We start from the raw sequence: 27,453 nt of genomic DNA, 5'->3' as shown, positions 1-27,453 counted from the left end.
TGGCAAATGTCTCCTGAAAAAGCGTAGGGAGACTTATGAAGGTTCTTTTCCTTTACAGTATCTTCATGTATCTGTGTGTCCTTCATGAGGTAATCTTGAATCTACAACTGTTAACAGTTTGGGTTAGCAGGGCTGTCTTCTAGATAGTTCACCTTAGCTTGTCTTTAGCCAATCTGGTTTGGGGCACATTGCATCTCTCTGCTGTATCGGATGGTACTGTGTAGTTAAATCTATGTGATCTGCTTACTAGGCAGAGTACAAGTCAATTTCCCTCAGTGTTATATGGGAAAGGAATATTTCTTCCCTTTGCATAGCGTAGATATGGTGGTAGGTTGTTATTTCAGCTCACATATGTGAACCTGGAGTAGAACTGGTTGGACCATTTTCAGCCATGAAGTTTCACTGAAATATGCTTTTTGACAAAGATTTCATGCAGGGTAGGGTTGGAGAGACAGACTGACTCTCTGTAACCTGGTGGATAGGGCACCCTTGTTCTGCCTGATTCAGAGTGATCTCTGCTTTAAAACCCGATTCAGAATGAGACAGACCTAGGACTCCTAATCTAGGTCTCCCACATCTAAAGCCAGTGGCTCCCCACCCGTTTCTCAGGTTTGGGTCCGAATACAGGCGTTTCAACAAAATTCTGTTTCCATAAAAACGTTTGAAAGGTTTTGTTTTCATTGCGATGCGGAAGGAAAACAAATTTAGAAACCTTGAAAGTTGCCGTGAAACGGAATTGCCTTCCTTCGGTCAGGTGCAACTCCACTGAGGCTAGTGAAGCGACTCCAGGCTTACACCAATGTTAATTAGATACAAATGTGTCCTGTTGGATCTTTCGAAAAGACCATTAGGGATGTTACAAAAAGGTCTCGTGTTATATAATTTTAAAAGATCGGGTTTCCGGCTGAGCCTGCGTAAGTGATTTGGGTGCCCATTTCCCCCTTGGCATTACAATTATGATGAATTTTGTTTACTAACTAATGAGAATTGAACATCCAGATCCCTTTGGATGAGGCTCTGGAACTTGCTCCTCTCATTGGTCCAAAATAGCCTGAATTTGCTGACCTTCCAGGCATGCTGCACAAGAGGTTAGCTTGACAGGGCTGAGGCTTTGCATCCTATAGTGATGAGGGGGTGGGTAGGAATCTCAGAAGGCTTCTGGCTGGCTGAGATGCCCTTGGAATCATTATTGTAATGCTGATGGCATTTCATTGTATGGTATAATGTGTTGGGTACACCTGGAGCCTTGAATAGGCTTCTCTTTATCCTTTTAAATCTAACTAAGTAAAAATAGATTGCTTTGAAAACCCCCCCATGCAATTTCTTTGATTAAGTTAGTAAAGAATTTGAGATACAAGGTACAAGTAACAGAGGAATACAGCCCATCAGTGAGAATATTAATAAAGGGGAATATTTACAGTGCTTCAATTCATAGGCTTTCCTGCACGCTGCCCCCCTTCCTCTCCCCCGAAAAAAAATTTCCCTTCAGCACTAAAAACATATACTCTCATAACCTAGAGCAAAATGGTTATTAGATATTGTAGGAGACAAGATGCTTCTGTGAGGGGATCTATGCTGTGGCTTCAGCTGTGCTCCATCATTTGCCAATGACATAAGGCTAAGATACCATTTTATCTGTAGCAGGCATTGACTTATAAAGATCATTTTCAGAAACATGGCGCGGGAGGAGTGAAGCTCATCTCTAGAATATTAGACTATAATTGCCTGACACCGAAACACCAGTCTCTCAATTCGCTAATAGACTGCTTGAACACCTCACCTTGACCACCTCTTGTTGTGTTCTCAAAACATGATGTATGCCACTGGCCATTTTTCTCCAGAGCGGCTCGCGGCATGCTTTATTCTCGGGCTTAGAAAACTGTATTAATCTTCTGCTCTATGCTTTCATTTCATTTCCTGTAAAAATCCATCTTCTGCTACTGGAGTTGACCTAAGGTTAAATGTCAAAGGAACAAATTACTGGCTCTTGCTCCATATCCCAAGAGTAGCTATAAATAGCATGCTTTATATCCCAGTTGATCCTTCAGATACATAGTGATAAATATACTTCTGCCAAAAAAAAAAAAAAAAGAGAGAGAGAGAGAAAAGAAAAAGACCAAGCTGACATGCCTCTCTGCAACTCTAGTTGATGCATAATAATTAAAAAAGTCACAGAAATTATAGGCTGAGTTATTCATTCAGTAAACAACAACCGGGGTGCGTTTGTAGGTTTTAAAGCAACGACTCGTTCTTCTTGGGTGAAATCTTTGATTTCTGGCATACGAAAGTCATTAAGAGTGTGTCTGCACAGGATTGTGACTGAGTGGGTGCGAGCTTCCTGGTCGCGGTCAACAGACTCAGTGTAATAGGTCTTGCGCTAATGCTCTTACAAATAGCTGTGTAGGCACTGCTTTGGCATTGTGGCTCAGACTGGAGCTCGGGCTCTGAAATCTAGGGACTGGGGTGGGCTTGCTTCTAAGTACTGTCTATACAGATATTTTAAAGCACTAGCATGAGCCCTTCTAGCCCGAGTCCGTGGACCTGGGCTGGGAGCTCACTCCAAAATACTATGTAGACATACCCTAAGAGTCCATACCCATAAATTGCCTAGGGAGGTTGTGTAATCTCCATCTCTGGAGATATTTAAGAGTAGGTTAGATAAATGTCTATCAGGGATGGTCTAGACAGTGTTTGGTCCTGCCATGAGGGCAGGGGACTGGACTCGATGACCTCTCGAGGTCCCTTCCAGTCCTAGAATCTATGAATCTATGAGTCCTGAGTGCACAAGGAATACAGATTTGAGCTACCATATGTTTTAATTTTTTAGGTTTATATCTACTGCTATTTTCAGTTAAAGCGATGAATGCTCCATCTAATATCCTGTCCTATCTCCAACTCTAGCTCAAAGAGCTGGTTCAAACATTTTCAGCTGAATGGCTTTCCAAAATTGAAATATTTCATGGGAATGTGTCAATTCTGATGACATTTCCAATGGGAAATGTTTGAAATGACTCAAAATCGAAATGGAGTATTTCATTCCAAATTTCCCATATATTAAAATTATAATTTGGTATTTAGCAATTTGTTTTGAAATTACTAAAATGAAATGAGTCAATAAGGTTTTGATGTTTCTAAATAGATTTTGGGGGGGGGGGAATTTTGTATTACCTCAAAATCTTTGAAATACCAATTTGGGATGAAAACAATTTTCAAAATGTTAAAATTTACAGTGGGGTGGACATTGTTTACTCACCCGCTCTACCAGCTTTCTATCACTCCCAACTTTTTATAGTAGACTCATCCTTAGCTAGTTATAAAATGGCATTCCTGTGTTAGATTTACACCAGCTGACGATCTGGCCCAGGCTTTGAAAGGACTTTTCTGCAGCTTTCAGGACCCTTAAAACATCATGAAATTATTTCAGGCTAGCACAACAATGTCATGATGCAAATATCTGAACATAAAAATATGGAACAAGCTTCTCTTGCAGGCGTGCTGCTAAAAGTGGTAGCATAGGATGACCAGATGTCCCGATTTTATAGGAACAGTCCTGATTTTTTTTTCTTATATAGGCTCCTATTACCCCCCACCCCCTTTCCCAATTTTTCATATTTGCTGTCTGGTCACCCTATGGTAGCATAGTTACAGCTCTTTGCCATGCAACAAAATTCCTTCCTGCCCCTGACTTCTAAAGCAGTTGTTCTGGTTTGTAGCATTAATACAGGTGGAAATAGAATTCCACCAGGTGGGCACAGCACCCATTTTCATTGAGCCAACTGCAGTGTGGTTTTTGGCCTTCCATTTCTCACCACCTCAATGGGACTGCTCTGACACAGGGTTACAATCTCTGTGGGTGAATGGGGATATCAAACTATGTCACAGCTCATTGACGGATGTGCTGTTCTGCCCCACACTGCAAAACCCATTAACCGGCCACAAGGGTTGCTTGAAATTATTCTGGCCATTGCCATCAATTAGAAAGCGAATACTTTGGTTATTATTGTCCCCCAAACCTAGCTATTAATGTGATTTATAGCTGGAATGGGGTTGAAGTGGGGAGGCAAAACACGAAAAGGAACTCCTTTAATGTGCAAGTGCTTAGCAACCTGACTGCAGTGATATAGACATTCCCAGGGTAAACAGTATGGTCATGTGAAATCATTAATCTGTGTTTTCTTGGAAGCGTGTAGCCTAATGGGCTCCCGAAGGCTTGTTTAAATGTAATTTTAAAGAAGAAGAATTAGGGACCCGATCCAAAGTCCATGGAAGTCAGTGGGAGTCTTTTTGTTGACCTCCATAGGCATAGAATCGGCTGGCCCAGAAGCTGTGTTATCTTTCGATGTTGCAATGGCAACACAAATCCTACAATGATGGGTGTGCTAGAATGGTGATGGATGGATGGTGGAAAATTGGCTCCATAGGTCCCAGCAGGAGTGGCAAGGACCTAAATGGTATTGCCTTCCTTTCCTTGAAGGAATGCATTATAAGTTTATATCGTTCGGTAGCCACCCATACATGTGATTAAAGAACAGCACCGGATGTGCTCGGAAGGGGATTGCCTCTCCAGTTGCCCTCACACACAAGTGGATAGAAACAAAGCCAGGAAGATGGGCAAGGAAATCCACTAGACCTTGACAGCAAATAGGAAGAACCTATGGCACGGAGAAAATGGTTAGAGCCAGTTTAATAAAATTCACAACTTTTTTTTTTCTTTCAGTTTTTAACATAATTTCCAAGCATTTTGTAGCTGCGTTTTCTTTAGTTTTGAGGATCGTGTTTCCAGCCTCACGCGAACGAGGAGACATGCTGATCCCTCGGGGGACTTGATGCAGTGCTGCTGAGCTCTGTCAGCCTGGTGCACGTTGCAGAAGATGCCGAAACAAACACACTGGCATTTCAGCCTGTTCATGGGGGGGGGGGGGGGGGGGGGGGGGTTGGTGCTGGCCTTTAGCTACACACTTGGAAGTATTGGCTGAACCAGCCCTCCCAGGGCACAGCAGAACTTTAAAACAGAAAGTGAAGGATAATTTTCCTCCTGAAAAAGAGGGGTTTAGCAAGGCAGAAATGTACCCCAGAATGGAATTTGGCCAGGATGCCTGGATTTACATCCCTGCTCTTACAAAGAGTGGCGTGTAGCCTCTTTTGTGACTGAGTGATTAGGGCAGGGGTAGAACTTCTCATTCAGAAGGTGAACAAAGTATGTCTAAAAGAACAGCTACCCTGAGTCTTGCACACTGACAGCAGGGATCTTTGTGGGGGCAGCTGCTTGAGAGACAGGGAAAGCGCTGAGCTATGTCACCTAGTCGTTCTGTCTCACTCCATTTTCACACGGTTGTAACACCACTGAATTAATTGGAGATATTCCAGATTTACACCAGTGGACGTGAGATCAGAATCTGACCCCAGATCACAAGGGGAGTGGGGGGGTATGGCATTTGAATACCGATTTTATGAAGTACTGGTGTCTTGTGTTCACCAGCTCTAGCCTACAGGCAAGAGAAGTCATTGTACGACGGATGAAGGAAAATCTTTGTTCAAATGACACAGGACAGATATTCAGCAGAATGAGAGGAACAGTAAAGGGAATGAAAAGTGATTCACTCCCACCAAATCCAGGTTTAACATTTTATGTGCGAAATTTTCCATTTTTTCCCCAACCTTTAATTTGCAAATCCTCGGAGCCAGGCGAGAAGAAAGCCTGTCTTTGCAATGTGATGAAATGTTATTTCTATTGAAAAAGACAGGGACATCAGAACCAGGTGTAAAAGAGCCCATTAAATCACGGCTTGCGAGGCTCGTACAATAGACGGCCGGATTGTTAAACACGGAGGCTTTAAATGAGCTATGCTGCCTTGTGGCCAATTTGATGAGATGCGGGGGGGGGGGGGGGCTTACAATAGGCCGTTCCCATGTGGGTTCTCTTCACCCACGCTACTCTCAGGCTTCATTGGTCGAGTTTCTCCTCCGCGATGGTGGGACCAGATGGTGCCCAGCCTCTGCGTAGGTGTGGGTGGTGGACAGGAGGGGAAAGGTGCAAAAACTTCTCTCTCTTTCATCCTTGTTGGGGGGCAGATCCCCACAGCAGTCAGGAAGGGGTTAAAGAGCTCCTCGGGTCACGGTTAGCCCCCGCCCACTGCACGCTTGAAAGGGAAGATCCTAGCTCAGGGAGGTAGAGTGCTCTGAAGCCAGCGGAGCGGCAGCGCAGGACTCCCCAGCCCCAGGAAGCAGGGTTTATTTACTGGGGAACCGTGTGAGAGCTCTGAGGAAGACAAGGGTCTGGCTTTTTTCTTTTCTTGCCTTCGTTATCTTTTGGGAGCCCTAGGACTCAACCCTGCTGGTTTGAATACATGAGGGGTAGGCGCCCAGACCCCTTACTGGGGACTGCGTTCCCCTGACGCAGTGTGGGACTGCAGGGACCCTGCCTCTTGTGGGCTGCAGAAGTATTTTGCCTTTTTCATTTGGACTCGTTGGCACCCCTGGAAGGGGGGCAGACTTCCTCAGAGGCACTTACCAAACGGCTGTGCCTTGGGCTACAAAACCAATCTACGGTAACCCTGTCAACCACCAGGGAAGGATATCCAGGATAAGAGAGGTACCCAGCCTTGCCCCAAGGGGGCACCAGACAGCTATAACCTATCGCAACTCCCCCCCCACCACCACCACAGTCTTTGTTAAAGTATCAATCCTTACACTTTTCTCAGCTACAGGCATTACTCCCTGCAAAAGCCCTGGGGCTTAAGCCTAGCCAGAGGCAATGCACCCACATTGGCCGGCAGAGCTGGGAGCATGCTGCACCTTTGTAAGGGATGGGTCCGCATGCAGGGCCGGTGCAAGGAAGTTTCGCGCCCTAGGCGAAACTTCCACCTTGCGCCCCCCCCCCAGCCCTGCGGCAGCTCCCTGCCCCCCCCTCTGCCCTGAGGCGCCCCTTCACCGCCCTGAGGCACCCCCGCGGCACCTCCCCACCCCCCCAGCCCGGGGAGCCGTGCAGCACCTCCCCACCCCAGCTCACCTCTGCTCTGCCTCCTCCCCGAGCACGCCACCCCCTCTAATTCTCCTCCCAGGCTTGCGGCGCCAAACAGCTGATTGGCGCCGCAAGCCTGGGAGGCAGGAGAAGTGGAGCGGCGACCGCGCGCTCGGGGAGGAACGCTGTAAAAAAAAAATTGGGAGCACTGCTTTTTGGCGCCCCCAAATCTTGGCGCCCTAGGCAACCGCCTAGTTTGCCTTAATGGTAGCACCGGCCCTGTCCACATGTGCACTAGCCCTGTGTACTTGGGAGCTCTAGAAAGGCTTCAGAGTAGCCACCATGTTAGTCTGTATCCGCAAAAAGAACAGGAGTACTTGTGGCACCTTAAAGACTAACAAATTTATTACAGCTGTAGCCCACGAAAGCTTATGCTCAAATAAATTTGTTAGTCTCTAAGGTGCCACAAGTACTCCTGTTCTTCTAGCAAGGCTTGTGTTTCTGTGATCTCCCCTTGAATTTACCCTCGATACTGGGCGTTGGCTATCGCACCCAGATGAATCCATAAGGTTCTATTCAGCATTTCTTACTGCGTGCTCAGGTAATGCTGTCTCAGAAGCCTATTGGGGCTGTGTTTGCATGAGGAGAAAGGAGCATTTGCCGAGGCCCCATCATGAGAAGGGCTACGTACATTTCACTAAACCCCACATGCTTTCGGGGCAGCGTCCTCTGAAGCATGTGATTCAGAGCGATAAGTAAGATAGTTCTGAGGTTTTATCGCCCTGGTTGCACACACAGACGTGCATTTATTTTACACGTTTCATTTTCCCAAGAGGACATCAGTGCAATGGTGATACTTCAGCACATCTCGGTGCCGTAAGAACAGCGGTACGCAGGCAGCTCAGCAAACCCAATCCAGGCTCCCTGGCAAGGCTGGAAGATAAAGGGATAGATACACACGAATGACTCGGTCTCAGACAGCCACCACTTTTTAGGGTTGCCAGCCCTCCCGGATTGGCCAGGACTCTACCGGAAACGGCATCAATTTTAATAGATTTTAATAGGTACAGTACAGTACAATTAATGACCTTAGGTTATGTTGGAAAAAAAAATCTCCCGGAATAGCTTCAGTCAGCGTTGGCAACCCTACCACTTCTGCAGGCACAAACTGGCAGTGAAACTCATGCAGTTCTGTTACCCATGTGGGGGACAGGCAGCGTTTGGGGCATGTATGTCCCACATGGCGCTCGGCTCTGTACAAGCCACCACAAAGCAGCTGCAAGAAGGCCGGGCTGGAGAAGGGTCAGGGTTAGGGCTGAAGAGTGAACTGCTCTGTGGCTTCTCATGACACGGGTGGAGCACCAGAGCCAAGTGCAGCCTGACTGGGAGGATTTCTTCTCCTCACACTGCAGGCAGGGAAACTCCACGTCCTATTATTATTAATTGCTACTGCAGAAGCACCAATCACAGACCAGGACCCCACTGTGCTAGGCGCTGTACAAACACACAACACAAATATGGTCCCTGCTCCCAAAATCTGCCAGTTGAGGTAACCTACAGCTCAGCACTTGGGCAGGAGTATCTGTGCTATAATGTATCCTTTTTCCTGCCTGCTGACTGCTTAAACCAAAAATGGAGAAGGATTTTGAGAGAGGTGAGTGGCAGTATTTTTATTCCTTGAAACTGCTTCAAATAAAAGTTGATTTAAAAAAAATAATAAAAAGAGGAAATCAATGTGGGGAAAAGTTATTCTCAGCCCTAATAATGTCCAGTTTCTACAGTTTTATGAAAAAAGCCAAACATTTTACATTGTCTCTTCCCTTCCCCCTCACCCCCCGCTATAAAGTATTAAAAGAAGTTTTTGTAGGTGGGAAACTTTATTTTATGCGGGAGAAAAGGCAGTCTTCCTAAGGGGAAAAACAAGTAAATTCACAGCTTTGCCTGGAGTTGTCATTTCAGCACTTTAACTGAAAGAAAGCTGCTGTCAACTGGAAATGGAATTGGAACCTGGGGGCAAGAATGTCAAAAGTAGTTGCTTAAACATGGATAGTAAGAGCCTGTATTCATACATACAGCTAAGGAGAGCAAGGATGGTCCAATGGTTAGGGGTATTAGCTAGGGAGTGGGGAGACTTATGATCAGTTTGCTGCTCTGCCATTGTCCCTGTCAACACTGCAGCTGGGGAGTTCGCTGCCTAGCCTGGGTAGAACTGCTCAAACTAGCTCATTAACAATAGCAGTGTGGACACTGCGACACTGGTGGTGGCTTGGACCCAGCGTGGATCCAAGCTTGGGTGGCTAGCCTGAGCCGCCGCCAGTGCTGCAGCATCCGCATCACTATCTGTGGTGCAGTAGCTCAAGCCGATCCAGTGCCAGTCTATGCAGGCTGGGAAGCTTGCTCCCAGCTGCAGTGTAGACAGGCCTTGTGTGACCTTGGACAAATCACTTAGCGTCTCTGTGCCTCAGTTCCTCATCTGTAAAATGGGAATAATAGCACTGCCCTGCCGCACGGGCATGTGTTGGGAAGATAAATGCATTCAAGAGTGTGAGGTGCTCAGATACTGTGGGAGTGGGGGCCATACAACTAAGGTTTCATCCTCAGAGAGTTTTTAACTCTGTGCGAGTCCTAGTGAGCAAGTCTCTTCCCCGCCCCCTCCCCCCCTTAACTTGAGCCTGTTAAAAGTTAATTTCAACCTTTCAGACTAAATTTGCGATGTTTTAATGGTGGGATTTAAGCCATGCCACTTAAAAATAGACATTTAAAGTGGTGCTTTCTAATTGTTAGAGCTGTCAGGGCAGATAATGAAACCGCCCTCTTGAACGAATCTCTTTGAAGGTAATAAAACTTTGAACTAGTTTCTCTGTGGCCTGCAAGTTAGCCCGTGTCTGAAGTGAATGACCACAGAGAAAGCCAACTGAGAGACGGTATTTGAGTGTGTGGGAAGGGCAAAGGGCCTATGCTGTGAGCCATGAAGGCATAAAGACAAAGCAAGGCCAATCTCAAACTGAGAGGCTTAGGACAGAGTGAAGAAGGCACTGACAGAATGAGTTTGGTACTGAGGGGGCCAGGCTGTTCAGGGGAATAAAGTAAAGAATATCAGTTATTCATATAAACAAAAGTAAAACTACTTAGCTTCTGTCTTAAAGACAATGGGTAAAATTCCAAAAGTGCTCAACCCTGGCCTAATTCTGCTCCCACTGCAATCAATAATCATTCCTAGCTCTTAAATCTCAAAGCTCTTTACAAAGGAGGCCAGTATCATTATCCCCATTTCATAGCTGAGGACACTGAGCCAGAGAGAGGCCAAGTGACTTGCCCAGGGTCACCCAGCAGGCCAGTGGCGGAGCCAAGAATAGAGCCCGAATCACAGTTGAGTGCTTTCTCCATCAGAGCACAGTGCTTCCCAATGGGAGTTGACTTCCAGCCGAAGCACTTGGCCCAGGTTGAATGCTTTGGGGAATAGTACCCAATCAGAAAGAAAAGCCCCGAGGAACTATGTAGGTAGGAATAACAGCAGATTAGTCAGGGCAGGTGCAAGACCATTTGCTGCACAGAGTGCAGAACTCATGGCTAGTAGCCAAGTGGTGTATGTGCGCACCCACTGATTTCAATGGGAGATCTCATGGGCTAGAGTGCTTAGCCCTTTGCAGGATCAAGCCCACAGGAAAACAAAGAGATTTCCTGGAAGCTAAACTGATTACTAGGAGCGGGGATGGGATCTAGGGCCTATGGAAGCTTTTCTGGAAATGCTTTTGTCTCCATGAGCGGGGCCGGGGCGAAATTAAGGGTTTGAATAGTTGGATGATAGTGTAAAGAAGCAGGGTTTAAATGTGTTCGGTAGGGGAGAGTGGTTATACAGAAAGACTTGACTCCATTTAAAACAAATTGAAGCCATTGTCTCTGAAAATATGCCAGGACTGGGGATTTTATTGAAACAAGAAGCTTGGGAAAAGCTCGAGTGCAGAGGAGCATTGAGGTTAGACAAGACCATCTGCTGGGGGTGTCAGTAGCTATCTCTGGTAATAAAGGATAGGTGAGGAATTGCAGCTGAACTCTGAGCAGGAAATTAAGATCAGACGAGGCTGAGATCCTGGACAAGTAACAGGGTTACGGACAAAGGAGTTAAATCAAAGTAGGCACAAGGCCAAAGGAAAAGCTGGAAATGGCCAGGTAGCCGTGTGAGAAGCTTAATAGCAAAAAGCGATGAACTAAAATGCCTAGCAATGGAAAAGGACCTTGAGATAATAAGCTTTTGTGAAACGGGTTGAATGACAAAAAAATCAGTGGGATACTGGTGTACCTGGCAATAAACCATACAGGAAAGACAGATTCAGCCGAAGGGCTGGGAGACCAGCACGGTACCTAAAACAATCCCTCAGGGCATGTCTACACTGCGATAAAAGACTCTTGGCTGGCCCAGGTCAGCAGACTTGGGCTTGAGCTGTGGGGCTATGAAACTGCACTGTAGATGTTCAGGCTTGGGCCAGAGCCTAGGTCTGAGACTGCACAAGGAAGGGAGGGAGGCTCTTCAAATCCGGGTCGTCTCCTCTGCCAGCTCCGGTGTTCTTTGTCACAAGGCACAGACAGCTGGTTCATAACAATGCCGTGATTCCTTTATTCAAACATTACAAACACAGCAATGAGAGCCTTCTGTAAGCCCCAGCCTGCCACACCCTGTTCTGCCCGGCAGAGAAGAGCCCTGTCTTCCAAATGCCAGCCACATTGCTGCTGAAAAGTGTTTTAGATTCGCTCCTGAGCTGGTGTAAATCTGTGTAAGCGCCATAGTAACCGGCAGGAGCGCCGCCAGCTTTTTTGCCGCCAGAGGCGACGGAAGGTCCCGCCCCCAAAATGCCGCCCCCGACAGAGGCGGCAGAAGGTCCCGCCCCCGAAATGCCACCCCCGACAGAGGCGGCGGAAGGTCACGCCCCCGAAATACCGCTGACGACCGGGGCGGCCGAAGATCCGGCCGCTGCGGTCGCCGCCCCCCAAATGTTAGCGCCCTAGGCGACGACCTAGTAACCGCCTAGTAGCGCCAGCCCTGGTAACCGGGTGAAATGCTATGGCCTGTGTCATACAGGAGGTCAAACCAGATGATCGAATAGTCTCTTTAGGCCTTAAAATCAGGGTCATAATTTGTTATGGGACAAAGGGAGCAGCGAAATTTCTATAGCTCCTTGTCAGCTCCTGCTGTGGTGTCTACCCTGGGCTTGCGGGTGTCACCGTGTGGCACGCTGCGGCTCCTAATCACTGTATTGTCAGCACTGCCCCCTCTCAGCAGCTGGACAGGCAGCAAATGTGCAGCTTAGCCTGGAGCTGAATGTGGAGCAAACCGGGCCCTGATCCCTGTCCTAGGCCGCCCCCACCCCCACACTCCCTAAGTTAGGACTGCCACACGCCCCCTCCCCCCCTTTGGGATGGGCCTGGCCTGCTAATCCTGCCCATGAACAGTCATGGGTGGGGAGGCAGATACTGTGATGCTGATGCAAGGAGCCTCCCTCCCAAGAATTTTTCTGAAATGATGCCCCTGCTTAAAATCTATGAATGTAGCCTGCTGTGAGCACAACTTTGAAAGGAGTCAAAGCAGCAACTAGAACAATAAATAAATTACAAAACCAAATAGAAATATGAATCGTTTCATGATTTTAAAAAGGAATCAAGCAGGAAAATAAAACAGCATTGTGTCAATGCACAGAAAATCAAACCAATCTGTTTCCTGTTTCATCACTCAAGTGGAGTGAAGCGGAAAAAAACAAACAAACAGCATAAATGGTACCAAGTACATTACATGTTTTAAAAAAAATCTTTTTATTTGATGCTTTGAGTTGTTAGCAAGGAATTTTGTGTGTCTTAATATGAGCTTTATTTTATTCTATTCTGATGGTGTCCCTTTTCAGGACTCTGGACAAACTGCTAGGCTGTCAGAGGAGAAATTGACAATATTTATATCGGCCAGAATCCAAGTACAGTTTATTTCTCTTGTTCAAGTGCCCCAGACAGACCTCTCTGCATGGCTGTGTGATGACTGGCTAACTTTCAAGTCTGCAGCAGCTAAGGTAAAATAGAGAAATACAGGCAGCCCCTACGTTTCTGACAGAAGCAAGTAAATAACAACTTATCAAGCAATATATTTAAACTATACATTTACAATGACAGGCTTCTGGATTTCAATGCACAATATTTAAGGCAGCAGAAGATAATTTCCTTAGGGTTCATGTCACCGGCTGATGCTGATTGCCTATTCTGAAATAGTGTGAGGAATGGATTGAGATATTCATGACAGTAGGTGGACTAATGGAATTCTGTGACTATTTAAAACGTGCCGGAGTTTGTTATAATACTGTAATAGAAATGTCACTTGCCTTGATGGGAGTAGAGAGAAGGGGAAAAAAAGCTGTCAATGAATAATAATGAAGTTATTTAAATGCCAACTTTCTCACAAACATTTTACAAAATATAAATTATTCTAGACATTTTTAGCTAGTTTGGTCTTAATTTACACAGAGAAGTCAGATTCAGACCCATCTGGATGTTTGGTGCTGTTTAATTATTGTCAGGTCATTTGGCTGGGTAAAAATTAGAAGTGTTTGTCTTGCTGGCCGCATGCAAAAATAAGTTTGATTTCAGATAAACATTAAAGAGTCTCATTCTAAATATACATTGGTACAAATCAGGATTGACTCCCCTGAAGCTAATGAAATTAGTATGGTGCAAAATGGGTGTCCGTCAGATCAGGAACATGCCAAATACTCTGTCTCTGAATATTACACTTTTACTATTTAGTATTTGAATTCCAGTAGCACCTACTATGTGTTACTGTAACCTGCAGTAAGGGCTTGTCTGCATGAGAAAGTTGCACTGCTTTAATTAAAGGTGTGATTTTTAAACTGGTTTAGTTAAGCTGGTGCAAACCCCGATGTGGATACTCTGTTCGTTTTCAGAGTGCCTTAGTTTGGTGTCGCTTAGCTTAAACCTGTTCCCAATCAACCTAAGTCAAAATAAGCCACTCTGAACTTGAACTAAGAGTGTCCGCACCAGGGTTTGCAGCAGTTTAAGTAAATCAGTTTAAAAACCATGTTACGATAAACCAGTGCAAATTGTGTGTGTAGACAAGGCCTAATGTAGTATAGCTCTTTGTCCCCTTCTAGGAGACAAGGGCAAGTACAGAAGTTTTGGTCAGCTACTGCCTTTAAGCTAATGGATCTGGGCTTCCATCTCCGGCAGCAAGGCAAGCTTATGTTTTTGGATCCACAAGTTTTCTGTTCAGTCCCTGTAGATGACCTAGCCAGCAGTATAGTTGCATTAGGCACTGTACATACTCACAGGAAGATTAGGTATTGGTATGAGCTTACCATCTAAGAAGGGAACCCACCTATGACCTGATGGGTCAGGGGAGGTCAATCAATATATAACCCTCTAGGGTTCCATTTGGTAATTCTATTAAGCAGAGGTTACCAAGCTGTACAACAAGCTTTCTATTGACTGTTCATATAGGGCTAAGTCTCCATCCAGCTTAGGGTTGCCTGGTTGAAAAAGGACCCTGGCAGCTGCGGTCAGCACCGTTGACCGGGCCGTTAAAAGTTCAGTCGGCGGTGCAGGGGGCTAAGGCAGGCTCCCTGCCTGCCGTGGCTCTGTGCGGCTCCCGGAAGCAGCGGCATGTGCCCCCTCTGGCTCCCAGGCATAGGGGCAGCCAGGGGGCTCTACGCGCTGCCCCCATCCCAAGCACCAGCTCTGCAGCTCCCATTGGCCGGGAAGCGTGGCCAATGGGAGCTGTGGGGGTGGTGCTTGCGGATGGGGCAGCGTGCAGACCCACCTGGCTGCACCTCTGCATAGAAGCCAGAAGGAGGACATGCCACTGCTTCCGGGAGTCGCCTGAGGTAAGCGCCGTCCAGAGTCTGCACCCCTGACCCCCTCCCACACTCCGACCCCCTGCCCCAGCCCTGATTCCCCTCCTGGCCTCCAAACCCCTCGATCCCAGCCCAGAGCCCCCTCCTGCACCCCAAACTGCTCATCCCCAGCCCCACCCCAGAGCCTGCACCCCTGCCGGAGCCCTCACCCCCCGTACCGCAACCCCCGCCCCAGCCTGGAGCACCCTCCAGCACCCTGAACCCCTAATTTCTGGCCCCATCCTGGAATCTGCACCCCCACCCCAGAGCCCATACCCCCCTACCACACCCCATCCTCCTGCCTCAGCCTGGAGCCCCCTCCCGCACCCCAAGCCCCTCATCCCTGGCTCCACCCCAGAGCCCGCTCCCCCATCTGGAGCTCTCACTCCTTCCCGCACCCCAACCCCCTGCCTCACCCAGAGCCCCCTCCTGTACCCTGAACTCCTCATTTCTGATCCCACCCAGGAGCCTGCACCCCCAGCCAGAGCCCTCACCCCCTCCTGCACCCCAACCCCCCGAGCTAGCCCAGTGGAAATGAACAAGTGAGTGAGGGTGGGGAGTATGAGCGACAGAGGGGGAGATGGAGTGAGCAGGGGCGGGGTCTTGGAGGAGGGGCAGGGCAGGGGGCAGAGCAAGGGTGTTCGGTTTTGTGTGAGTAGAAAATTGGCAACCCTAATCCTGCCGACCCCATCAAAAACCACAATGCTCCTTCTGTTGAAGTCTGTCAGAGTCTTGAACTGCTTGCCGTGCCTCGACTCTACCTATCCTGTATGCAAATGGAAGATTTACTCTCCATGGCTACCAGTCCAGCTCTTCTGCACACCTACATAGTAAGGGGAATATGGAGCCTTGACAATAATGGCCTCCTCTGGGCAGGGGTAGAGCAGCCGCATCCCAAGAGTTTATCCAGGCACACTCAACACGTCACACATGGAATAAAGCACTGCCTTCCCAGGATGCAGGTGGAAGTCTTGACCTCCATTCAGTGCTGCAGAGGTCAAAATATGCTCCAGTTCAGTCTGTTATTTAAGCATGTGGGTACTGTTAAGCATGTGAGTTGTCCAGATAGAGTTAATCAAATATTATTTACCATTTTCCTCCCAGTCAACAAAATGGCTTTTTAACAAAACAGAAAGTTTTGTGACAATTAATGTTTTTTGGTCAAAATTTGTCATGATTTCAACCACAAAAGCCCCAAACAAAACCCCTTTTGTTTTCCAATGAAAACTTGAAAACTCTTGCAGAAAACACGTTTTCTTCTAAGCTTTTTGCAGAAAATAATATTTTTTTCTGACCGGCTTTAGTCAGTGAGTCTACTGTTGTGCTTAAAGTTATACATGTGTTTAAATACCATGTTCACTTGGAATCGTGGTCGGTATATAATTTAAATATTGCAGTAAAGAAAGCAAGCCTTGTTTTTCTGCCCATGGCTAATTCTCTATAATTGCAGTTGGTCCATTTTTTCCCATCAGAACAGTTTTCTGTCAGAAAATGCTGATTCAACTAAATCAAAACATTCCATAGGGATGTATCGACGTTGTTGACATTTTTGATAGAAAATTATTGAAAAGATTCATTTTGATAAGGTTGAAGCATCTTGTTTTGACTTTATCATTTTGCTTCTGTTATAATGTAACAAGGGGAAACAATACAGTCAAAATGAAAAGTTCTGTCCATATAGACAAGAAACATTTAGACAAAGTCAAAAAAAGTTTCAATTTTTCTGATATACAATTCTTGTTCCACCTAAAATTTTGAATTTTCATGTTGACTTGGGAATGAAGAAAAAAATCAGGATTTCCAGCAAAACAGAATTCTAGGTTCTGACCAGCTCTGTATATAATATTTAGAACATATATAAAAAAGAAGGGCAGCGTTCAAATAGCATGAGAGGAACAGGAAAAAACAGATGCAAATAAGATACATTTAGTTTATGTTTTTTGGAGTGTGTGATTATTAGTCACTTAGGGCAGAATCACGAAAAGCATGGATTATGGATAAGATTGAAATCAGATGCTAGCTCCTTTGATCACTTGCATATTTGTTCATCTGCAAAACATCTTGTTGTTTTCCCCAAGCTTTCTACTATTTCTAGTGCTGTTATAGATGTTGACAGAAGCACTCTCTTCCATCTGTAGATAATGTTACCTTGTAAATAAAGCCATGAATGCAAAATAATTGCCTGGAGAGTCAGAAAAAATGGCTAGTAATTCTGAATATAAGATTATTACTTACAATAGATTTGAAACATCTGTTTCATGGTTGGTTTTTTGTTTTGTCTTGTTTTGCTGTGTGGCTTTTTGTTTTTAACATCTTCATAATAAAATGTATGTGGTGAATTCTCCTGGCAATTTTCCTGGTGCCACTCTATCAAAATAAATGAGATAACATTAGTGCAATTAAAGGGAGACATTAACCCATTAATCAATATACAGATTCCTAACACTCTGAGCCAAATTCTGCCCTTTGGTAACTTATACTCTTTCATCTTTACTGATAATCTCAGTTTAAATAGAGGCAGAATGTGGCGCCACACACAATGCGACAGAAATATCAATAAAGAGCATGTGCAAATCTTGGCCACGGGGAGGCAGTGTTAAGATATGGCTAGTGTAACAGATGGAGGCCAGGAATTCAGGATTGTGTTGTATTCTACCTATTGCGTATGGCTCCCAGCACCATAGCATTACAGCATCTCCCATACGTTCAGAAGTAGAACTAACAGTAATGATACCCCTCTTTCTTCCTTCTCAGCCCATAGGCAAAATCATTTGCATGGGGGGGGGGGGTGTGCATGTGTGAGAGAAGATCATAGATATAAGTTTAGTCACTAACACAAGGTCATGGTCATGCTTATCTCTTTGTGGGAGTGCTAGTTTAGGCCCAGTTATCTCCTGTTGTCACAAACTGCCTCCGACTTGCTGATGGCGTCATTGTTCTGGTGGAATGTTGCTGTCTTGGGAGCGCACAGTAACAGAGGATGGGGGAGTCGTTGGCCAATCCCGTGGAAGGCTTTGAATCCCGCAAGCTTCAGCTGGATTCTGGATTCCGTGGGGGACTGGTATAGAGAGTGGCGCACTAGGGTAACGTGCTTATGTTGACCTGGGTTGCTAAGCAGTGAAGCGGCTGCATTTTTTACCACTTGGAGCTTTTTTCTGTGTGGGGGGTTTATTTAGAGCGGGTGGGAACAGTTTTGCCAAAATATACTGAACTGAAATGTTTTTCAGAGCAGTATCAATTTTGACAAAAACAGAGGGAGAGAGCGGGAAAACACATATGCCTACTTGCTATGTAGCCTCGTGGTTAGGGCACTGATTAGGATGAAAAACTCTGCGATGAATCAGGCAGAGCAAGGACTTGGAACCTGGTTCTCCCACATCCCAGGACAGTGTTCTAACCATCAAAATATAATTGCCTAATTAAAAAGCTTGTGTTTTGATCCCCAAACAGACACTTTGACACAATTCTGGTTTTTGCAAAAAAATATTTGAAAAGTTTTGTTTTCGTTAACATGTGGAATTAAAACACATTTTGAAACCTTGAAGGTTGCTGTGAAATGGAATTGCCATCTTCTGGTCAGCCCCAGGTTTAATTCCTAGATATAATGAGATGTAATAGCCTGACCTGGAGATCATGGATGTCGGCAGCCAGGCATCAGAATGATAGGTTGGGAGGTGATATTCTGGCCCTCTGCAAATGGAAGTGGAAGTTTTTAGTGATACATCCATTCCTTACAATGACAACATTTGTGACAGTAGTGTGTTTGTTTTAAAGGCACATGTTCTTCTTTTGAAATATTTATGCTTGTCCAGAAACACGTTGCATTCTTCTGTGGTATATAGTCCCAGACAGTACTAAGTGTTGTTCCATCATCTACCACATTCTTCTAGATACTAGAAGATAATTCTTTTAAACAGGATCCACATAACAAATTGAATCTTTTGCTAATAATTGATCTCTGTTCCAGTCAAGCGTCAGAATAGAGTTCTTGGCTACATTAGACAGCCTTAAATGTTTTCTTTATTTGTCCTCATTAAGAACAGATAACTGATGTCTCTACTGGCAACATTGATATCAGAGATACTTTCAAAAGAAGCACCTCAATTTGTAGAGTTGTTAAGCTTTTTTTTTTACCATCCTCTGTCTTTTTTTACACAACAAGCCCATGTGAACTGTAATACTCATGCTGTTGGGCTTTCCTAAAGGAAATCAGTGGCTTTCACTCTGAGAACACATTGTTTTTACTAAGCAGCAGCACTTGGCCACGCCTGGAAAGGATGCAGTATCTTATGTACAAAAAAAAACTTGAGTGAGCTTATAATATACTGAAGTGATAACTTAGCCCCTCGCTCTGAGTTATTTGGCATTTACAATAAGTATCATCATCTCCTCTTCTATCGAGAATTAATGTTTCTTATTGAACATGTTTATTTTAAAGTGCAGTGGGAAGATGCTGTTTTAATGTTTCCTAATCCAATTTAAATGCAAATGTTAACCACTCACATGATGCTGTGTGTACATAATTAAGCATCATTATATACTACATGAATCATGCAAAAAGCTCCAGAGAGCCATTCCACTATGTAAAACATAGGCTTTACATTGAAAAGCAGCCAAGTGGCTTGTGCCTTTTGTGATTAAGTATTTGTACTTATTAAAGCTCTCTTTTGATTTATAGGTCAACAGATTACGGGACAACATATGAGAAACTGAATGATAAGGTTGGCCTGAAGACTATTTTGAGCTACTTGTACGTCTGCCCAACCAACAAGCGCAAGGTAAGTGAGAATACGTTTAGCGTCTTGTTAGTTTATGATATCACTTCTGCCTTGGCTGGTTAATCTTCATCCATTCCCTGAATGTTCATTACTGCTAATGTAAGTACTATGGACCAGATCCTGTGTTTGTGTAAATTGGCGTAGCTCTATTGAAGTAAATGCCGGTTTACAACAGCTGAGGATCTGGGGCTGTGATTGTCTACAAGACATGGATGGGCATAAAAGGTATCGAGCATCCCATCATATTTATACCTTCTGGCTGGGGATGATATCATTGTTTAGAAGGGGAGAGCCTTGTTAAGATGTTAGGATCTCCGGAAACCAGATTGCATGTAAGGTTATTTGCCCTGACAGTTCTCCCACTAGCCAACTGAACAGGATCTGACAAAATCCTGAAGAGAAAATGCTCCCAAAGCCCAAAAGGTTTTAATTAGGCAAGCACCCCACTGAGTTACAATTTACTGAGAGTTTGTAATGCCGGCATGCTTGTAAAAGGCAGAGGCTACCTTCTCTTCTGTACATTTATGACAGGGTCTCTTGCAGTATGGAAGTATAGGGCACAGGATATGAAGAAGTAGGGTGATTATTGGGAATAATGCCCTGGATTGTCCCACACAGACCCCTGATTAAAGGGGACGCCCCCAGACAGAGTCTCCCTCAAATTCTGTATTAAGCAAGGTTTTAGCTGTCTCCGTGGTACCATTCACCCCCTCTCCGCAGACCCTGCTGCTCCGTCTCAGCCTGTGGTGTGTGTCCTTTTAGACTGCTTGCTTTTTGAGGCAGGGACTTCATTTTCCTCTGCACTTGAAAGGCACCTAACTGGTTTACGGAAACTGAGACAGTGCATATGGATTGGGAATTTCCATGCAGTATACACAGGATAAATGCCTGCATAAGAAAAAAAAACAGGAACACCAGCATTCTCGATCTTAAAGTCTGTGTTGGCCCAAGACATGGGAACAGTTGTTCAAGGATTGTTCATTTGGGGTGAAATTTACCCCTGCACATAGGGCCAGTACAAGGCTAGGTACCAAGAACTATTTAATCCCTTAGGACTTCTTCCTCCCACAGCATGGGTGATAAATTAGGGTGGGATCCTGTCTGTAGGGCTTAACTGGGATTTAAATATAGCATAGGCTTCTTGCTGGCCCTTTGCACAGTAGCGAATTTCACCCTTATTACATACTTGTGCTGTAATGAGGGACTGAAAGGTCATATGTAGTAGTGGCAGAAATGGTCACTTGGGTCATCTGGTTTGATACCCTGCATTTTATATAACTGCCTTTCCCACAAATGACTTCTGTGACCTATTATGTGCCATAAAGAAATTACCATTTGCACCAGCTAAGTTCCCTTGAGGCAGCATACATTTCTGTCTTTTGAAAATATTCAGAGTTTTAAGTCTATGAATAGCTCTAACTTGCTTGTTTGAGGTCTGCCTAGTCCATGTCTTGCATTCATCAACCACGTTCTGGTTTTCCACATTATACATTGAATTGCCCATCTGTGACTTGAGCGCAGGGGGTAAACACCACTTCCAAATAAACAGAGAAGAATGATGGATATGAAGTCATTTAGATGACTTGAAACCCATACTTACCCAGGAGGTCCATATAGTCTGAATAGAACCGTCATAGACACCAGTTTTTGTACAATGTGCTATTGATACTCTGGTAGCTTTTACTCAGGTAACTTTTCATCCCCCAACTAAAATGGAATTTGCAAATTAAGGTCTCGATCCTGCAAACACGTCCATACATGAGTAACTTTATGCACTGAGTCACCCCGTGGATTTTAACGAGATTACACATGCAAGTAAAATTACTCATGTGAAGACATGTTTGCAGAACTGGGGCCTAATTCAGATTATTTTAGGTTAAATGATCCTGTAGTTTCTATGCCTCATGGACAAGCTTGGCAAGTGGACCATTGGCAGTACTTTAGACTACATCTACACATGAAGGTGGAGGTGTGATTCCCAGCTCAAGCAGACATAATCACCCTAGCTATCTTTGAGCTGGCACACTCCAAATAGTCGTATAGCTTTGGAAGCATGGGCAGCTGTGAGCAGTGACATGGGCTATATGGTTGCCAGGTGTCTGGTTTTTGACTGGAACACCCAGTCAAAAAGGGACCCTGGTGGCTCTGGTCAGCACTGCTGACTGGGCTGTTAAAAGTCTGATTGGTGATGCAGAGAGGAAAGCAGGCTCCCTGCCCGGATCTGCGCGGCTCCTAGGAAGTAGCCGGCTTGACCAGCTCTTAGGCAGAGGGGCGACCAGGGAGGGTTCGTGCACTGCCCCCGCCCACAGGTGCCGCCCCTAGCACTGGCTCCGTAGCTCCCATTGGCCGAGAACCACAGCACACGGAGCACACAGAGCTTCCCTGGCCGTGCCTCTGCCTAGGAGTCGGAGGGACATGTCGCTGCTTCCCAGGAGCAGCCAGACGTCAGCGCCACCTGGAGCCCACATCCTGAACCCCGTCCCGCACTCCTGCCCCACCCCAGAGTCTGCAGTGCCAGCCCGGAGCCTGTACCCCCTCCTGTACCCCAACCCCCTGCCCCAGCCTGATGAAAATGAGCGAGGGTGGGGGAGAGCAGGTGACAGAAGGGGGGATGGAGTGAGCGGGGGGGCAAGGCCTGAGGGAAGGGATGGGGCAAGGGTGTTCAATTTTCTGCAGTTAGAAAATTGGCACCCCTAACAAGCTACCCTCCCCGAGTACATACCCCTGGGATCCAGGCAGGTTTGTACTTGGGGCGGCCAGCCCAGGTTGCCACTCACCTTGCTGTTCACATACAAAATGGGAAATGACTGCCTAGGAAGGAGTACTGCGGAAAGGGATCTGGGGATCATAGTGGATCACAAGCGAAATATGAGTCAACAGTGTAACGCTATTGCAAAAAAAGCAAACATCATTCTGGGATGTATTAGCAGGAGTATTGTAAGCAAGACATGAGAAGTAATTCTTCCGCTCTACTCCGCGCTGATTAGGCCTCAACTGGAGTATTGTGTCCAGTTCTGGGTGCCACATTTCAGGAAAGATGTGGACAAATTGGAGAAAGTCCAGAGAAGAGCAACAACAATGATTAAGGGTCTAGAAAACATGACCTATGAGGGAAGATTGAAATAATTGGGTTTGTTTAGTCTGGAGAAGAGAAGACTGAGAGGGGACATACAGTTTTCAAGTACATAAAAGGTTGTTACAAGGAGGAGTGAGAAATTTTTTTCTTCTTAACCTCTGAGGATTGGACAAGAAGCAATGAGCTTAAATTGCAGCAAGGACAGTTTAGGCTGGACATTAGGAAAAACTTCCTAACTGTCGGAGTGGCTAAGCACTGGAATAAATTGCCTAGGGAGGTTGTGGAATCTCCATCATTGGGGATTTTTAAGAGCAGGTTGGACAGACACCTGTCAGGGATGGTCTAGATCAGTGGTCTCCAAAGTGGGGTGCGTGGCAGGAGGAGCGCCGCCGGAGCAGCGCCGCCTTCGGCAGTTCGGGCGGCTTTTTTTTTGTTGCTTCGACAGTTTGGGCAGGAGTCCGAGTGGCTTTTTTCTTTTTCTTTTTTTTGCTTGGGGCGGCAAAAATGGTAGAGCTGGCCCTGCGGCGCGGCCGGGGGTGCGTGTTCAAAAATTTTTTATTGATGGGGTGCGCGATCAAAAAAGTTTGGAGACCACTGGTCTAGATAATACTTAGTCCTGCCTAAAGTGCAGGGGACTGGACTAGATGACTTCTCGAGGTCCCTTCCAGTTCTATGATTCTATGCTACCACGGCTACCCTACTATTTTTAGCATGCTAACTCAATGAGAGTTAGCACAAGTATGGCTACGTGAGTGAGGAATCACAACCCCAACTCCAAATGTAGGCCTAGCCTTTGTTCTCTATGTTTGCAGCAAGAGAGATTTGAGTTAGATATTAGGGAAAACTTTCTAACTCTCAGGCTAGGTAATCACTGGAACAGGTGACCTAGGGAGGCTGTGGAATCCCCGTCACTGGAGGTTTTCAAGAACAGGCCAGACAAACACCTGTTGAGGTGGTCTAAGTATACCTGGTCCTGCCTTAGCATGGATGGGAGGTGGGTGGAGTAGATGATCTCTTGCGGTCCCATCCAGCCCTATTTTCTTATGAGTCTATGTTTCTGTCCATTTTGATGTTTGGGACATGGTTGCTTTAAGAAGAATGGGGAAGAACAAGGCGGCTTTGGGGAGGAGAGATGCATGGAGCTGGGGATTTTGACACCGGTTCTGTTAGTGCTGCGGGTGGTCTCTCTCTCTCTCTCTCTTGCAAGTTGTATGAAAGCAAAATTGCCACTTGGATGCTGACCTTTGAGCTGTGCATGGATGCACCACAGGGGATTTAGGATGTGGAACGTCGCTCCTTCCCCACTCCAATGGACTGAGTTTTTGTATTGTTTGAATGATTGCTGGAAGACCCAAAAAGAAGACTGGTCTACCCTGGCTGCTGAAGAGCTACCTGATTAATGAAGCATACTTAACTAAATTGCTCAGATTTAAAAAAATCAGGCTGGATAATGAGATCTTGATTTAAAAAAAAAACACAGGCTTGTAGCTTTCCTAGTCCCACAAAGGAGTTCAACACAAATTATTGAAACTGAGTGCAGTACTTTTAGAGAGGATGATGACTGACTGTTCTCGGACATTTAACGTAATGGAAGCAGAGAGGGGGCCCTAGCCATTTAAATCATGATTTTGATTGTTAAATGGAAATGAAAAGAATGTTCAGCTGCAGATAAATGGGGCTCCCAGGGTCGCCTTTTGAAAAGCTGATAGATTTAAGAAACATGGTAGGACAATGAAGGTCTTTACAAATGGTGAGAAAATCAATAACGTTGACACAGCAGTATATTTGTGTACAATTTCTTTCCTTGCATCGTGATATTTTCATGTAGAAAGGGATGTGCTTGAATAAAACCTGGATCTAGGCCCATTGAAAAGTTATTTTGTGATATATTTTTCCCTAATCAGTTATCTCTGAGAAATAAAAAGCACATTGAATAATAAAATATTAATACTTTGCACTGGTATCATGAAAGTCCTCTGACAGTCTCAAAGTCGGTCTGTTGCTGATTCTCCCTTGGAAACTTAGGCCAAGATTTTCAAAAGTTACTATAGATTTTGGGCATCTCTACTTTGGTACATTCAACTTGAGATGCCTTTAAAAGGACCTGCTTTTCAGAAGGTAGGTGCTTAAGATGAATTCTGAAAATCAGGGCCCATTGGAATTAGTATTGACTTATTAACACAGGGTGCCACCACGACACATATTCAGCCATAAATTCCTTTCTTAAATCCAAAGGCCAAATTATAGTTATACAATTTATTCTAAACATGTCTAAAAAGCCTAAATAATTATTATTACCCATGCAGTAACAAATTAATAAGCACTTGATTAAAATACAAAAGGCCTAGACCCAGGGTTGCTTAAACCCACGCTGACTAGCTCCAACTGGATAGGCAGGAACCAGTAATGAATACTTTGACGTTATCTTTTGATACTCTTTAACAAACAAGTGATGTCATTGCCAATGGCTAGCTTTAGTTAAGAACCAGTTTGGGGCAGCCCTTTCCTGGCCTTGAGTAGACATGATTGTATGAATGGCCTCCTTCTTTAAGACAACACTGGTATGTTAAAGGTTACTACCAGTTCATCACAGATCAGCTCTTTTTTATTGTTAAACTAGTTAGAACTATTCCTGATAATGAGAGGCTTCTCTCTTCTTATCAACCAAACTTTGAGCTCAGTATTTTCCCCAAAATTAATCTTGCCAGATGCCAATAGATTAAAAAATTAGAAGCAATCATAGATTATTCAGGGACCTTAGGAGGTCATCTAGTCCAAGCCTCTGCTCAAAGCACGACCAATCCCCAACTAAATCCCCAAGTGGCCCCCTGAAGGATTGAACTCACAACCCTGGGTTTAGCAGGCCAATGCTTGAACCACTGAGCTATCCCTCCCCCCATTTTCAAGGCCTTGTTACATTTCCCCCCATTATATTCAAAGCCTTTCCATGGCTGATAAAACCCCCTTTATTTTACTTAAACTACAAAACACATCTACTTTCCTTCATTCCTACAGGGCCCAGTGCTTAATTTGTCATGAGAGAGGTGCTGGGGCTCAAGCCATTTTTTTTTTCATTTTCATAATTGATGCGGCAATCCCAGAGGTGCCGGGGCTATGAACTGCCAAGTCCAGAGGTGCCGGGGCCATGAGTTGCCAAGCTTAGAGGTGCTATGAACTGCAAGGCCCTAGCACAAATTAAGCACTGACAGGGCTCCTCTAAAACATCTCAAGATGGAGGCACCTACAATCACTAGTCACGTCTGAACATCTTGATGTATTTTTAGTTGTGCTTTGACTAGCCTCTCGGAGAGATCGCTCAGGACTGGGATGTTTGATACTGGGCAGTAGCTGGCTAGAACTGATGTATCAGGGTAGGGTTTTTTTCAGTGTTGGTTGGACTATTGTGTGTTTGAAGGAGGAAAGGAAGATTCCTTCTGTGCACAATGTGTTGGCTGTTTTTGTCAGGAGTGGCATCAGTTGCTCTTGATTCCTTCACAAGCTAGTGGGGTGTGGGCTGGCCCATTCCTGCAGCTCTGAAGCATCCAAAACTCCCATTGCTTTGTAACATGTGTGTAAAGCTTACAAGATTTGGACCAGGGTGTATAGATCCACAGCATCCCAGGAATACCAAACACAGGCTGATGGTCTGTTGCAAGTTTGTGTGATCTAAATTAGTTGTCCTACTTGTTAGTCAATACTAAGGACTGGTGAACTGGTTCAGATCAATTGAGATCAAATACTAAATTGACCACCACGTTCTTCCCCAAAATTCAAACTGAGCCTGACAATTTTTGTTTTCTTTTTAAAGTTCTCAAGAGCCTCAGTACTGCTTGGATTTTGGGTGCCACCTGAAGCAAAAGTTAATTGATGGCATATTAAGAACTTTTCAGATCTGTGTGTGAATGAACGAGTGATGTTGTCTCATTCTGGCTGGCCCACAAAGAAGATATGGTAGCTTCTGTTAGAAGGTGGAGAAGTTCTCCTTCAGATCGAGTAACAAGGGCCTTCTCATTTTATGGTGGAAAGACTAGGGTTCTGGTCCCAGCTCCCAATGGAGGGGATTTATGTAGTAATTGTATCTGATGTGTGCTGGACATACATTTATTACCCATTTTCCCATTGTTGTTCCTTTGCTAAAGCTTGGCTATTGGGTGACAGGATTGCATGACCTCTGAATTACTGGTTTATAGGGAAGCATCAGCAGAGAGTAACGGAAGATGCAGCATGTTAGGGCAAAAGGGCATTTTTAAAGGATAGGGTTGACTTATCAAAAGCTGTATCCTTATACTATAAAGCCCTGATCCAGCAAACGATTTAATCATATGTGTCAAGTTAAGCATATGGAGTAGTCTCTGACTAAGAGAGCAAGAGAAAGAGAGTAATAGCTCAAAGCTATGTGAAATTTGTAGTAGTGAAACGCACAAGCCCTTGAAACTGGACAGGTTTTGCATTTCCATGTGGAATGGAAAATTGCCTTAATTTTCTGAAAGGGAGGGGGAATATTTGTGAATTTTTCACTCAAGAATGTTTCCACTGAAAACTCTTTGATTGAGGGGGCAGAAATTCTTCCCAAAAATGATGAAATGTTGAGAGAAGTCCTGTTTACTTTAGAAATAACACCCTGCCCTGAAAGATTGTTAGTCACCTTTTAAAGCCAAATGGCCTTAGTTTTTCACTAGAAATCTCAACTTCTCTAAAGATATATTTTACACACACACACACACACACACACACACACACACACACACACACACA

General features: G+C 45.1%; 1 protein-coding gene across 1 annotated transcript in view; it reads left to right on the top strand.

The window, feature by feature from the left end:
• SORCS1 (sortilin related VPS10 domain containing receptor 1) overlaps positions 1-27,453 on the top strand; it is a 410,485-nt gene that overhangs the window by 155,422 nt on the left and 227,610 nt on the right. Inside the window, exon 4 of the mRNA XM_026651051.1 lies at positions 19,523-19,622. Coding sequence (XP_026506836.1) covers positions 19,523-19,622 — 100 coding nt within the window. The remainder of the gene's footprint in view (positions 1-19,522; positions 19,623-27,453) is intronic.

This window comes from Terrapene carolina, unplaced genomic scaffold (genome assembly GCF_002925995.2).
Source record: "Terrapene carolina triunguis isolate 2854851 unplaced genomic scaffold, T_m_triunguis-2.0 Scaffold95, whole genome shotgun sequence".
Taxonomy (NCBI): Eukaryota; Metazoa; Chordata; order Testudines; family Emydidae; genus Terrapene; species Terrapene triunguis.
The sequence above is the reverse complement of the archived record's forward strand: the minus strand, read 5'-3'. Positions and strand labels throughout refer to the sequence as shown.